Below are 13,121 nucleotides of genomic sequence, written 5' to 3'. Positions count from 1 at the left end.
GAAGGAAACAAAAAGGAAATAGACTCCATGTTAAACTGTCTATAAGAAACAGCCTTTTCTCTGGTTCATATAAAGATCCTTTCAATCTCACCACCACCCCTCCCCCCCCCCCTCCCAAACAAAAAAAGAAGAAGAATATTCCTTTAATACAAAATTTAAGTTTACATTTCACGAGAAAACTATATGCATGAAAACATGTAAGGTGCATTAATGGCAAAGTACATGCATTAATTTGCTTGTACAAAAATTGAAAGATTAATATTCCTATTAGATAAATTTGTCAATGAAGCATATGACTTCAGCAGTTGCAACATTTGTTTATTTCAAGAAGAAAATATGTAATACCTCCTTCATTATCAAACAAATTTTTACTGATGTATTAAACACATATAAATATTTATACATTTTCGTGTACATCAATTGTTTTCATGTTCATAAACCCCTATTCACATTCACAACAGAGGAAAGAACCACGTATGCAAATGTCTACCCTTTATTCTGCATTCTACTCCATACTACTCCACACATCTATAACATATCCCAACAGAATTGAATAACCACCCTGAACAAAGCCTATGCATTACAACACACAGTGGGGGTAGAATGAATAATGAGATGCCTTGAAGCCTGCACACCATGTACCCATATACCTGTCATCTAGGCAAGATATGAACACATTACTCTTCCACTGCTCAGTGTGACTATGTCAAGGAATCTATCAACAACACTTACATCTAAAATACCCCTGCCTTAATCCACAGACTACTGAATGCCTTTATTCCTAAAGGCTTTAACACAGGAGCCATCTGTTCAAAATTTATTACATTCAGAAGCATTGGTAGGCTCAAGTTCACAACCCTAAAAATGTGTCTCCCATTTTAATTTTTTGTTATATTTTTTTACCCTTGTGAAAAAGTGCTCACCTTTAAAAAAGTTATGTTCAAACTATTTCTTTATGTCATTTATTTCTTCTTGTTCTATCTCCTTTTCTTTCTTTTTTGTAGCTTGCTTATCATTTTCTTTTAAGATAAAAAAATGCACCCACCCAAAAAATCTAATTTTCTCTTTGAGGTAGCCTTTCAGACAATGTTACATTATGCCCCTACCCCTACCTACCCCTGTACAAAATCCTGAACATGCCCCTGTCAATAGAGTAATTTGTTATCTGCGATTTTATTTATAGAATAAAGATAAAGTTGTTATTGAGAGATGGAAGGGAAGAGAGGAGAGGGATGATGATGATTAAATAACTTACTTGAGGAGGCCCAGGAAGAAGGCATGGGTCCTTAGCTTGCTGTCTCTGAGCCGGATGTCTTTAGAGACGGTGGATGCTAGTTCATGAAGCAACCGAGTTCCTGGACCTGTAAAAAGAGAAAACAATAACAAAAAACAGAAGTCAGCACAAAGATTCAACAATCAATAAACAAATTACATCGAAAATCATTGATAAGTATATATTATAGTCATAAATACAGAGGAACAAAAGCATGAAATGAATAACTTGACAGGATTTTCTCATTCCAATTATGATAGATATACATGATTTTGGTAGATAGAGTTTCACAGGCAGTACACATGGAAGTGTTACACTGCACTTGACAGTGAAGTACTTACAAGGCACACTACAATAAAATATAACCCCACATGGATTGGTAGAAAAATAAAACCTGAAGGTATGATATGTAATAGAGAGTTCCCCCTGAGGGATGGCTATAACTGATGTTTCTATTGTAAAACAAGAAAGGTATCATACACAAGAGACTGTGAAAGCAAACATATGGTAAAAGGAAACGCCATCCTCCAAGCTAGTAGGGCCACAAGCCAAGTACATAGGTTGGTTGCCGAAGACTGGATATAGACTGCGCGTAATGCATTATGCAGCCTCATGAATTTATTAAACTACGCTTCCATTGCGTCAGCATGAGAAATGAGAGAGAGAGAGAGAGAGAGAGAGAGAGGGGGAGAGAGAGAGGGGAGAGTCAGCAGAGCGCGGATGGGAGAGAAACGAAGAGAAAGAGCAGTAAGAGAGGAACCGTGGAGGAGGAGAGAGAAAGAAGGGGAGGGAAAGAGTAAACAGGAGGGAGAGAGAATGAGAGAGGAAAAACAGGGAAAAACTGGAATAATGGGGGAAGAAGAGCAAAAAAGGAAAAGAGCGATATAAGTCATGTACAAATTCAGAAAAGTTATACAGAATGACATGGGGATAGTGGAAAGGGACAATACAGGAAGACACATATGAGAGAAGAGAGAAGAGAGAAGAGAGAAGGGAGAAGAGAGAAGAGAGAAGAGAGAGAGACAAAGAGAGATAGAGAGAGAGAGAGAGAGAAAGAGAGAGAGAGAGAGCAAGGTAAGAATAAAATTTGTTTAAATTGAATGGTAAGGATGAGAAGTGAAAGAGAGAGTGATAAAAAAAATAGACTGAATGGGGGAATAGAAAATGAGTAAGAAAAAATATGATTGGGATGCAACATCTGTCAATATGCTATTACTAATTTAATATTAAACGAATGCCTCGTCGTCCAAAGGCAAACCCTACAAACTGGTCTGCCCTGCTTAGAACATATGGAATGTGAGCTCCTTTATGATCAAACTCTATCCATCACCACCGTACTCAACCATCATTTTTCATCTTACCTTCTTGTTTGCATGCAATATCAGCGAATGACATGTGCTAAATATATACTTGCTTCGTTCGCTTAAACAGGTTCCCCCGACCGCCGCGATTGCCATTTGAAGGATTTTCAGGTGATCGGGGTCACTGCGCACAAAGCAATAACAGCATTGGGTTATATTGCTCAAGTAATATATGATGCACCCTTACCGAAGAAACATGTGTTTATCAACATGCTTGTAGTTGACTGCTGCGCATGGTGTAACAGTCTAAATGTCATACGGTGCTAAAAATAACCGTGATTAGAGAGAGCAGGGATGGATGTTGAGATGAATCGCATATGCAGGTGTGATATTACAGGTATGCTCATTACAATCTTCACTTATATCATCTGCATCTTCAATTTGCCTTCAATTACGACATGCTTTCTTCTCGTAATTAAATGATCGCTTTGCCATGACGAGTGTGTCCTCATCTCCCTTGCTGAAGATATACTTGTAACCAGCTTGATTCTGCCTTTTTATCAACAATTATTGATAATATTGCTTTGCAATTATTAATGTCCAGGTGATTTACACAGAGGTAGAACTTAAGCGGCCATTTAGACCAACAAAAAATTAATCCATTCGTTCCTGTTTTCACGAAGTGACGGTAGTGAGGAAAATCCGCATTCACATTGTATGCAATTTTTATTCACTACCGTCACTTCGTGAAAACAGGGACGAATTGACAAAAAACTCCATATCACTTTTGCATTTCATTCATTAGAAATGTATGAAGAGAACAAAAAGTGTAGTAAACAGACATGAAAAACAAACAATTATGTTTCATTTCATTTCTAATGAATAATATATCTGTGGTAATTTTGTTCTGGATGCGAGTTTCTCATTTTAAAAAGATCGCTTTTTGTCATGGATCGGCCAGTGACATCAGATGCTTTGCTCTTCATCATAGATCAAACTCACTTTCAAGGACCTTTTCATTAATCTAAGCAAATTAGTTGTAGCGAAATCTAATTTCAATAAGTACCCATACTTCACGCACGAGATCACTGTCATCCAAATAAGCGGCATATCTGTGTCTTTGGGTTTAGTGTACTTAAGCTGTATCAACCATGGCATCCATTGCATGGACTAGATACTGAAAATTTGCAAGGACAGTTGATGACAAGGTTGTGATGTCTTGTTTTAATCACTTTTTACTATATTGCAGTTTTATTGCAGTTTCATCTGATTTCATTTCACCTGTGATTTAGAAGTATCTCTTTTAAAGCCCCTTTGCACTGGTTTGTCCAGGAGGGATTAGACCTTCCTGCAAGGTCACTGACAAGGTGGTTGTCTCATCGAATCAGCTCTTAATTAACATAAGAAAAAGGTGATCATGGGGGACAAATAGTTGCCGCTTAAGCATTGTTTGCTATATAGAGGGCGCAAGTAGCTATAAGTAGTGCAGGGGGGCTTTAAGGAAAGCAATTTGAACAGCAGCAAACCTTGAACGATTTCATCTACGTTTCATCCCTAAAGTACAGAGCAAAAGAGATACTCAATGGTTTGAAAAGGGACAATTTACATTGGAGTCTCCTTGAATTCACACCAGCCCTTAAGACAATTAAAAACGGCGGAGAGATCTGATGGCCCAAGCTATGTCGCCAGACAAACACGCGCGCGTCCAGCTGCAAACACGGTCAAGATGAAATCTAAAACGATTAATCCATACCTCCCTCCAAACTCCCCCATAAAAAATAAAAAAACGTTTGAATCTGGGACAGGATTGCGGAGACGCAAGGGTAGAAAGCATCGGGCTTTTTTTCCCCTCTTTCATCTTGTCACACCGAGAAAAGAGTTGATGTCAAGCTAGTGTTACAGGTTACGAGACAGGGCGGCGGCGGTCGAATCTAGAGGCTATTTGGACAGGGACGTCGCCATCCTGTCTGTGATGTCCGAGCCAATGGATCAAAATACAACCACTTGAGAGGGACGTGGGAACGGGGAAAGCAACAAAAACAAAAAGAGGTAGAGGTAGAGAGAGAGAGAGAGAGTGTGTTGGAGACGGCATCTTGATGAGAGCGAGCCTCTTTCTCCGGCTCTCCGGCTCTCCAGAGAATGGTTTGGGTTGAGACGTAAGCTCTCAGCTAGGAGACAGACTGGTTGACCATAGATACATACATAATGGATGAAGCGAATTACCTGGCATGCGCTACATGCTTTAAAGTCAGGCATTCACAACTACAGAAGAAGAAGAAGAAAAAATGGCAAAAAACATGAACTCTAGGATATAAGGTTGCATGGGAGCATGAGGAGAGAAAGAGAATAATTGCAGGGGAAGAATGAAAGTCATGTACAATGGTGATTAGAATGACATATTTATGCCAATGGAAACTAGATTCATGGTCCTCCTTCTTCTTCTATTCAGTAAAATATTCATTAATCTTAACAGCAGTCCTAGACACGAGACTCCATCCTCAGTCAGTACCATCTTCTTAGAAATCCATATCCTCGATTGTATTCCTTCAACATTTTACCCTTTTCATTTTCCAATCTACTCCGGGCACTGACCTGCCTCCATTGTGTTTCACTGCTTGGCCTCTGCATTTCAATCTTTAAGGAGAATAAAACCCTTGAATGGTATTTCCATGGGAAGCTTATAAACAAGATTAGATGCTGAGAGGCACTCCATATCTCTGGAAACAGACAAAACAACTTAGCTAACTCCTCTCAGCCTACTCCTCTCAGCTTTCCAGTCAATACATTTACAAGGATCTTGAGATAGTAGTGTTTACTTCCTTTTCTCTCAGTATTCCCAATTGTTACCACAAACCACTGTTTTGTAGTGCCTTGTGATTATCAAGCTTTTTTGTTTTACCAGTTTGAAATATTATTTTTTTTTGTAAACAGTTACAATGTTCTAATTTGTCCAAAAACACTTTTATTGTGTATTTTATGTTTCAATGTTATACATTGTGTACTAATGTGTCCTTCACTGTATCATTTATGTTGTCCTTATTTTGTGTTTATTTTTAAAAAAATTTTTTTTAGCACAATAAAGGTGATATTGAAAGAATTGTCACAAAAGGTTCTCTCTTTTCATCCTTGCTGTGTGCAACCATTACTATAAACAATGTCTAGAATTTTTTTTTATCATTTTATGTAGAGCTGACAATTTTGTTTTGTTTTGTTCATACTGCTCCAAGGAAAAGAAGATATCAAAGAGAATCAATCAAAAATATTCCATAAAAGCATGCTTTTTTGTATGAAGAAATTAAAAAGAGGTTCTTTAAAATTTGAAACTGCATATAAGTGAAGGGCTGTGTTTATATTCATTATCATTATTAAAGCACCAATAAATCAACTGGCAGTGCCGGCAATGATTGTTTACAAAATTTGTTTAAGGTTTTGGTATAAAGTGCTTCATGAATTGACTTTCTCATTGATTATCACTCATTGGAGGACTAGGTTAAGCCTTGAGATATCTTTGGGCTCAAAGTCAAGCCACTGATGATTGGTATCCTTCTCATTTGCTTTTCTTGTATTTTTAGAAGAATCTAGTCATCTCCTTGTCCTTGGTGGGGGCAAAAGTGAGAAGGGAGAAAGTTGAATGGAGAGAGAGAGAGAGAGAGAGAGAGAGAGAGAGAGGACACAAAGGAAAACTGGGAAATATATACACTCATGTTTACCATTGAGGAATGCATGAAGATTTAATAAACTGTGCTCTATTAGTTTTCACATAACTTGTGCAAACCCACGGTATATATGTCTTGACAATTATTGTCTTTATTTCATCTGTTTCATAATCTTACAGCTGATTAATATATGAGGATTAAATATTATACTTCAACTGCTCATAAACATTTTTCTAAATCCTGTAAAAAAGGGCAAACCAATACAAACAGACATGTACATGTATTTATGAACAGTGACATCACCAAACATTTGCATATCATTTGCCCTTTAAGAAACTCTTCTAAGCCTTGGATTTTTTAGAAAACCTTACAGTTAAAGTTACAGTTGGGTTGACTCACAATTCGTGACAACTGATATTTGACCAAATTCTTTTTCTTTATTCCTTAAAAAATAATCAGCTACTGAAATTTGAACTCATGAAGCATTTATTTAATAACATGCTTCACTCATGATCCACAGTAGAAGAAAGAGAGAAAGCATTAATCTACCACGTAGACAGGTCCCTATAAATGACATATCACTTGATACTGCCAACTACCGCAACTTTAAATTAGAAATGAGGAAATACAAAAATGCACAGTGGATTTGCCTTTTCGTTACTTTTGTTCTGCAACGTAATAATCACAGAGCTCCAAGCCATAATTAGTTTATTCCTGCGTAACGATAACATGATATCATCGTTTCTATTCTTAGCCAACAGCGACCTTTTAAAAATATGTTTACTTGCGATTTTGTAATTGTCATATGACGAGAGACGATTTTTCATAGTTCAGCCCGTGTTTGCATGCTTTCATCATCGTTAGCTATCTGATAAATCAGCCAAGTTGCCCTTACTCATTTCCCAATTGTATCATTTGGCAACATGATGACTTGGTGGAAAGTCAAGACATAAAGGCTCTTTTTCAATACCTTTGGTATTTTCTAACACCATCAGGCTCTAAATAGGGAAACACTATCAAGTAAAAGATATCTTGATAAGATTTCTTTTGATGCACAAGTCTGCTTATCATTCAACACCTACAAACAAGTGCTAGATGTATGATACAAAATCTTTGAACTTAGAGGCTGATATTTACTTCTTTAGTGAAAGAAGAAAGAAAGAAAACATATTTTCTAAAAATTAAATGATATCCAGCTCTCATACCACTAAACATTTCATAGCTGCTTATTTTTTATATTTCTGTCTTAAACAAATTAAATGAATATATATCAGTTTTGTTCTATTTTGTTCTGTTGTCAAGTGATTATTTGTACATTAACACATGCATGCTATTCCAGAGAGGTAACCATATGGGTGAAATATACAGTTAACAACTAAATGATTCATACCTCTCATAAATTTGATGCTTTTTTTCTTTCCATTACTCGAGAATTAAGGGTGGACTAGTTAGCCTAGGGCTTTTGTTGAATACTTTTAGATGTAAGCTTTAATATGTCGCATTCTCAGGAAACATAAACAGGGCCAAATCATTTTTTGTATAAAAATACTAATGAATACACTTGTTGTTAACAGTACATGAAGGGGAGGGAGGATACGGATAGATAATGTTTTCATACCAAGTTGTGTAGTAGCCTCAACGATGGTCCACGTGGTGTTCTTGATTCGGCCCACCAAGAGGCTGGTGCTATGGGGACGGAGTCCATCTTGTAGGATCCTCATCAGGGCGGGGCATAGGTAGTGAAGGGCCAGGTGACCGATGTCCGGGGTCTTCCATGTGTTGCCAAGTTGGGCCTGCAAAGATTGAAATGATTGGATTGATTAAATATTCTGGTGGCAGCGGTGGGATCGAGTAAAAGTTTGATGGTAAAATTTTCTTATCTAATTACAATATCAATACAAATTTTTGATTAAAAATCAAGGTCTTGTATAATTTCAATGATGCAGCTCCTTCATAAAACATTAAATCGAATCAATCATTTCATTTGGAAAAAGTGCATGAATGAATTTTATCAATGTATGCACGAACTAGGAGAAGAACAGTCGTTGGCTGAAGCAAGTAATCCCTGTTGAAATAAAATAAAACGAATAAATGAATGAATACATAATGTGTAGTTGAATCAAATTTGTTGCAGATACTCTGGCATGCATCAAGAGCATCGTCTTCTTCAAGATTGTAGAGAACTTTCTGGATGTTTAATCTATGTGACCTACAAGCACAACCACAAATTTTTACGTTCTTGTTCTCTGACAATAAAAAACATGAATGAACAAGGAATTCTGGGAATACCATCTTTTTTCTATAAAAGAAGCATTATTTTGTTGGCAAAGTACTTGATTGTTATTGAATAGAGATAGAGCACATCGCAATGTCTATCAGCAATGTGGTTTCAATTACCATGCACACTAATCTTGTTTGTGAAAAAATTGCATTTTCCACATCCCTGATTGATCATAATCTTTCATCAAAACCTCATTAGAACACCCAAGTTCAGGCCTCGGACAGACGAACAAAGCAACCCGTAATAATAACCTCATTACGCAGCAATATTGGGGGAGCTTTCGTTTTCGATGAAGACAGCTTTATTGTGGTGTAGTAACAGAGCTGAGGTGAAAGCCACTGCTATAGCATAGGGAACATCATAACAAATTAATCTAAAATAATGAATGAATGAATGAATGAAATATTTTACTATTACAATTCATATTACTATTAATAAAGAGTAAGTTTATACAAGCCCTATCTCTCTCCTTTAGTGAATGTATAACATCATGGTAATAAAAAGTAATTAAGCCCTACATCTGCCACAGAAAAAAAATGTTTGAAAATTCAAATCCTATTGTTTGGGATTTAAAGTCTATTGCATATATACCGATATATATATATATATATATATATATATATATATATATATATATATATATATATATATATATATATATTCGGTTTTCAATAAACATCAAATATTTAATGACAGAGCTACTGTATATGAAATACTTTCTTCATATTACTATAATATAGGCCTACCTTGGAAGGAATATGAACACGCCATAGAATAGAGGCTAAACTATTTTTAGTTACAACCAATAAACGGATAAACAGCTTTTGTGTCATGAATTCGATTCCAAATCTAATAAAGATTCAATAACCTAGATATGGTACGTGGTTTCATTAACTTTAATTGCATTAAAGAGTGACTGTGCATCATGTAAAAATTAGTTTGGAGTAGAAGAACAGGATCAGTCTAAAATGAAAAAGCATATCCTTTCTTTATCTCACCAACATCTCAATTCTGTTTTCTCTATATCGATAGAAAAACTTTTAAAATATCAAACGCTTCATTTTAAGTACAGTGAAACCTGTATTAAAAGGCCACTCAAGGGAGAAAAGAAAAGTGGTCTTTATAGGCAGATGGTTTTTATGTAGAGGTTCCTATAGTACTATGTTTCAATGAGAAAACATTCCTAGGGAAATGAACATTGCGGTCTTTAGAAAACAGAAAACAGTCTTTCTATACAGCTGGTTGCTAGAGCAAGTTTGGCTGTGTTTTCTTACAAGAACTCCAGGAATCAATATTCTGAGTAATAAAACTCTCACAGGCTGTATCCTTTATATCATAAAACCTCTCACTCTGCAATTTTTGTTAACATGACTAAAACATTCATAAATTTTCATTAAATCCATTTATCAAAACGGCATGGATCGAATCTCTACAACATATGTTCGTTGACGGATCAAAGCACACACTGTCAGTATGCATTACGTTGACCTACATAGCATAGCGATTCAAAGTTACCTCGCAATAATACAGCAACCCAAAATAATTGATATGGAATGGTTTTCTATCTCATCTTATTACAGCATTTCCAGCTCAGCGAAATGAATAGGAATATGACAGGATACTGGCTTGTAAAAGCAAATAGATTGGGGCAAGGCCATTTCTCAGTGGAAAGATAGGAAATGTGAAATTGTTCATAAATCAATCCAAATGGATGTGCACTTTGCAAGGGAGAGGGGATAGGATTCTTTGACGTAAGAAGTCAATATTCTCTCTCCGCTCCTCACGCGGTAATCTGTCCAAATCATAAACTAATAAGAATAACCATAGGAATTTACTGGGAATGGAAAACAATTGCCAGGCAATGGTTGTTGAACTCGGAGCGGATTAACCCTCTCTACCCAGACCACTGGATTCACGTAAGCCCTCGCTCTATGCGAGGATGAGCTCACCACAGATTTAGTTAAATATCAACGAATTGTATTTCCTGGCTCCAGAATTTATTTATTTGTGTTTTTCAGAAGGGTCAGTTGTGATGAAGCACTCCTTTGGACTGATTCTAATTCTAGAACAAAACCGAGGAGTCAGCGCCAATATGGCAAATCTATTTGATTCCATGAGCAATTAAAAAAGGAAATTGTGTCTGATTGTTCTTACGCTTCATAAGCGATAACATCTATTCACATGGCGATAGCCAATGCTTTTAAAGGCACAACTAGAGTGAGAACTTCTTCACAACCATGCAATCATATCTCAGGGAAAGGACACATGTAATCAATAAATGTGGAACTAATTAGACATCTTTAAAAAAAATTGATTCAAACAAAATCAATGCATCTAGTCAGGGTGGTAAATTGTACCAGGTATGGGTTGTAAATTGTACCAGGTATGGGTTGTAACGAGCATCGATCCCACCAAATTCAATCCCCCTCCAGACCTCTCATATCATACATATATAGGTAATGGCATGTAAAGACGTGGGGGGGGGGGGAGGGGTAGAGAATTATTCCTTTGGCGTCAATATGATGGGTGCACTATATAGTCTAGCAGCATTGATTTAGAGTTACATCATTTTAATTGATAACTCAATTGCACTCAATTAATTATGCTTGAAGATTAAGTAGAACATTGTCTAGGAGACAAATTATGTAACAAGTCCTTAATTTTCCTTTTCTTTCAACCTTTGTTCAATAACATGCATAGATTTTGTGTCACCACAAATTAAAGCAGATGTGTGTCTCTTTTTTTTTTGGGGGGGTGGACATTTTTAACTGATTTATGTTAATATGACCTAATAGCTATGAACATATATATTTGCATATTTTCAAGGTGTTCAAAAACATGAGAAAATTGCTAAATTTATCTACACAAGAATAGAATATGCTCAATGATTTTCCTTTCACCGAGCCAAATTCTAAATGAGGTTATGTTAATGCCCCCTAACATTCATGCTCCTTCAAATAACAACTTACAAGCATACTTTGTTCTCTTTTTTCCATGGCCCTGGACTACTGCACCCCAGATTATATCATCGCTAAAACAATCTGAGGGCCATGTCCTTCCCGTAATGGTTTTTTCCTGCCTCCGTGGGTGTAAAACAGGACTTCATTTTATTGGCAAAAATAGCAGGAAGAGAGTTTGGCGGAATAGACATATTATTCCAAAATATGTTATGATTCGATTCAACCCCCATTGGAAAGTACTTTGTGTTTGTGAGCAAAATCACATAATAGAGGAAATTAATTACAGGAGCGTGACCATTATTATGCAATTAGCTGAATTTTGAACTTGTTCACTGTTCCTGTTGATGTTTTATGAGGCAAATTTTGACAGAGGTTGTTATGCTTTTATGATTAAGGTAGAAGTAGATTGTGGCAATTTGTCAGTTTTTGCTAATGCTCTACACTGTACATGTTTATGAATTTCTTGACTTTGCAAAGTGAAACCTACAACTGAATTGAAATAAAGTTATGTGTAAAAGTGAAGTTTTCTATCTATTTCTACCCTGAAGTAATAAAATAAGTATGATAAGCACTTCATTCAAAAAATGTCAATGTTAATTAACTTATTAAGTTGAGAAAATATCTTGCAGTTCCATCCACTGCGCTTACTAAATCTGCCTCCATGGTGCCTTACAAAGCTACCTCTCCTAGTCAACATTTAAAATGAATTCATGTTCAACAGCATGCTTCTGAGCAGCCCTGGGGTCCCAGGTCTAACATATGTTACGAACATGTCCTTTATCATATCAAGACAGAGAGAGGGAGGGAGAGAGAGAGAGAGAGAGAGGGAGAGAGAGAAAGAGAGAGAGAGGGAGAGAGAGAGAGAGAGAGTCAAGAGGTGATGCAGAGTTGAAGAGGGGAATGTCACATGACTCAAACCTCTCCTCGTTTTCAAACATTAATGTCATCACGGTCCCTGGGAGCAAGGGCTTAAGGAGTAATCTGGAGAGGGGGAAGGGGTGTATTTCCCTTGCTGTTGGCTCTTCACAACAGCAGAAAACATACCTGCTTCACCTACTTAAAATGCAGGCAATTTAAGCTGAAATTGCAATAAACATTCCTCGTACATGACAAAAAGGCTCAAATAACACCATTTTTGTATATGTTTATTTAACTTATGAATAGTGGCCAGAATTCAGGAGCAAACATATCAAGAGTGTCATTAATAATGCAAGATCTCATATATATTCATAATAAGAGGTAAAAAGATACATTTCTGATTGTGGTTAGACTATCAGGCAGGGTATCGGTTTCTGATGTGTTTTGTAATGTGATCTCATACAGTCAATCAATCAAATTCTCCCGTTTCCTTTTCATTCTCTTTTCTTTGATGTACAATTCTTATAGTTTTCAAATGATTTCATATCTAGGGGAGATTTCTTGTTTGCAGAGTAAATATTCTATTCAAACAGATATTTTCCCCCTTGAATAGTTGGAGTTAAATGAGAAGTGAAATGTACTATGTTGAATGCAAGAGCTAGTCGCACACTACTTCTTTATTTTCTGAAAAGGAACGATTAAATGATTGCGAAGAATTAAAGAGGATTCAAATGATGTTCCTATACATGATACCCCACTACCTGCTTTTGCAAGCCCCTCGTAATTCAGCCA

At 36.4% G+C, this 13,121-nt stretch overlaps 1 protein-coding gene across 1 annotated transcript in view; it reads right to left on the bottom strand.

Moving 5' to 3' along the window:
* The window catches only part of LOC592010 (iporin), a 46,486-nt gene that overhangs the window by 10,721 nt on the left and 22,644 nt on the right, over nt 1–13,121 (bottom strand). The window contains exons 3-4 of the mRNA XM_030973394.1: nt 7,849–8,023; nt 1,256–1,361 (exon numbers count right to left, since the gene is read on the bottom strand). Coding sequence (XP_030829254.1) covers nt 1,256–1,361; nt 7,849–8,023 — 281 coding nt within the window. The remainder of the gene's footprint in view (nt 1–1,255; nt 1,362–7,848; nt 8,024–13,121) is intronic.

This window comes from Strongylocentrotus purpuratus, unplaced genomic scaffold, assembly GCF_000002235.5.
Source record: "Strongylocentrotus purpuratus isolate Spur 01 unplaced genomic scaffold, Spur_5.0 spur5_scaffold_6, whole genome shotgun sequence".
NCBI classification, from domain to species: Eukaryota; Metazoa; Echinodermata; class Echinoidea; order Camarodonta; family Strongylocentrotidae; genus Strongylocentrotus; species Strongylocentrotus purpuratus.
Note: the sequence above shows the minus strand (reverse complement) of the source record. Positions and strands in the feature narration are given on the sequence as shown.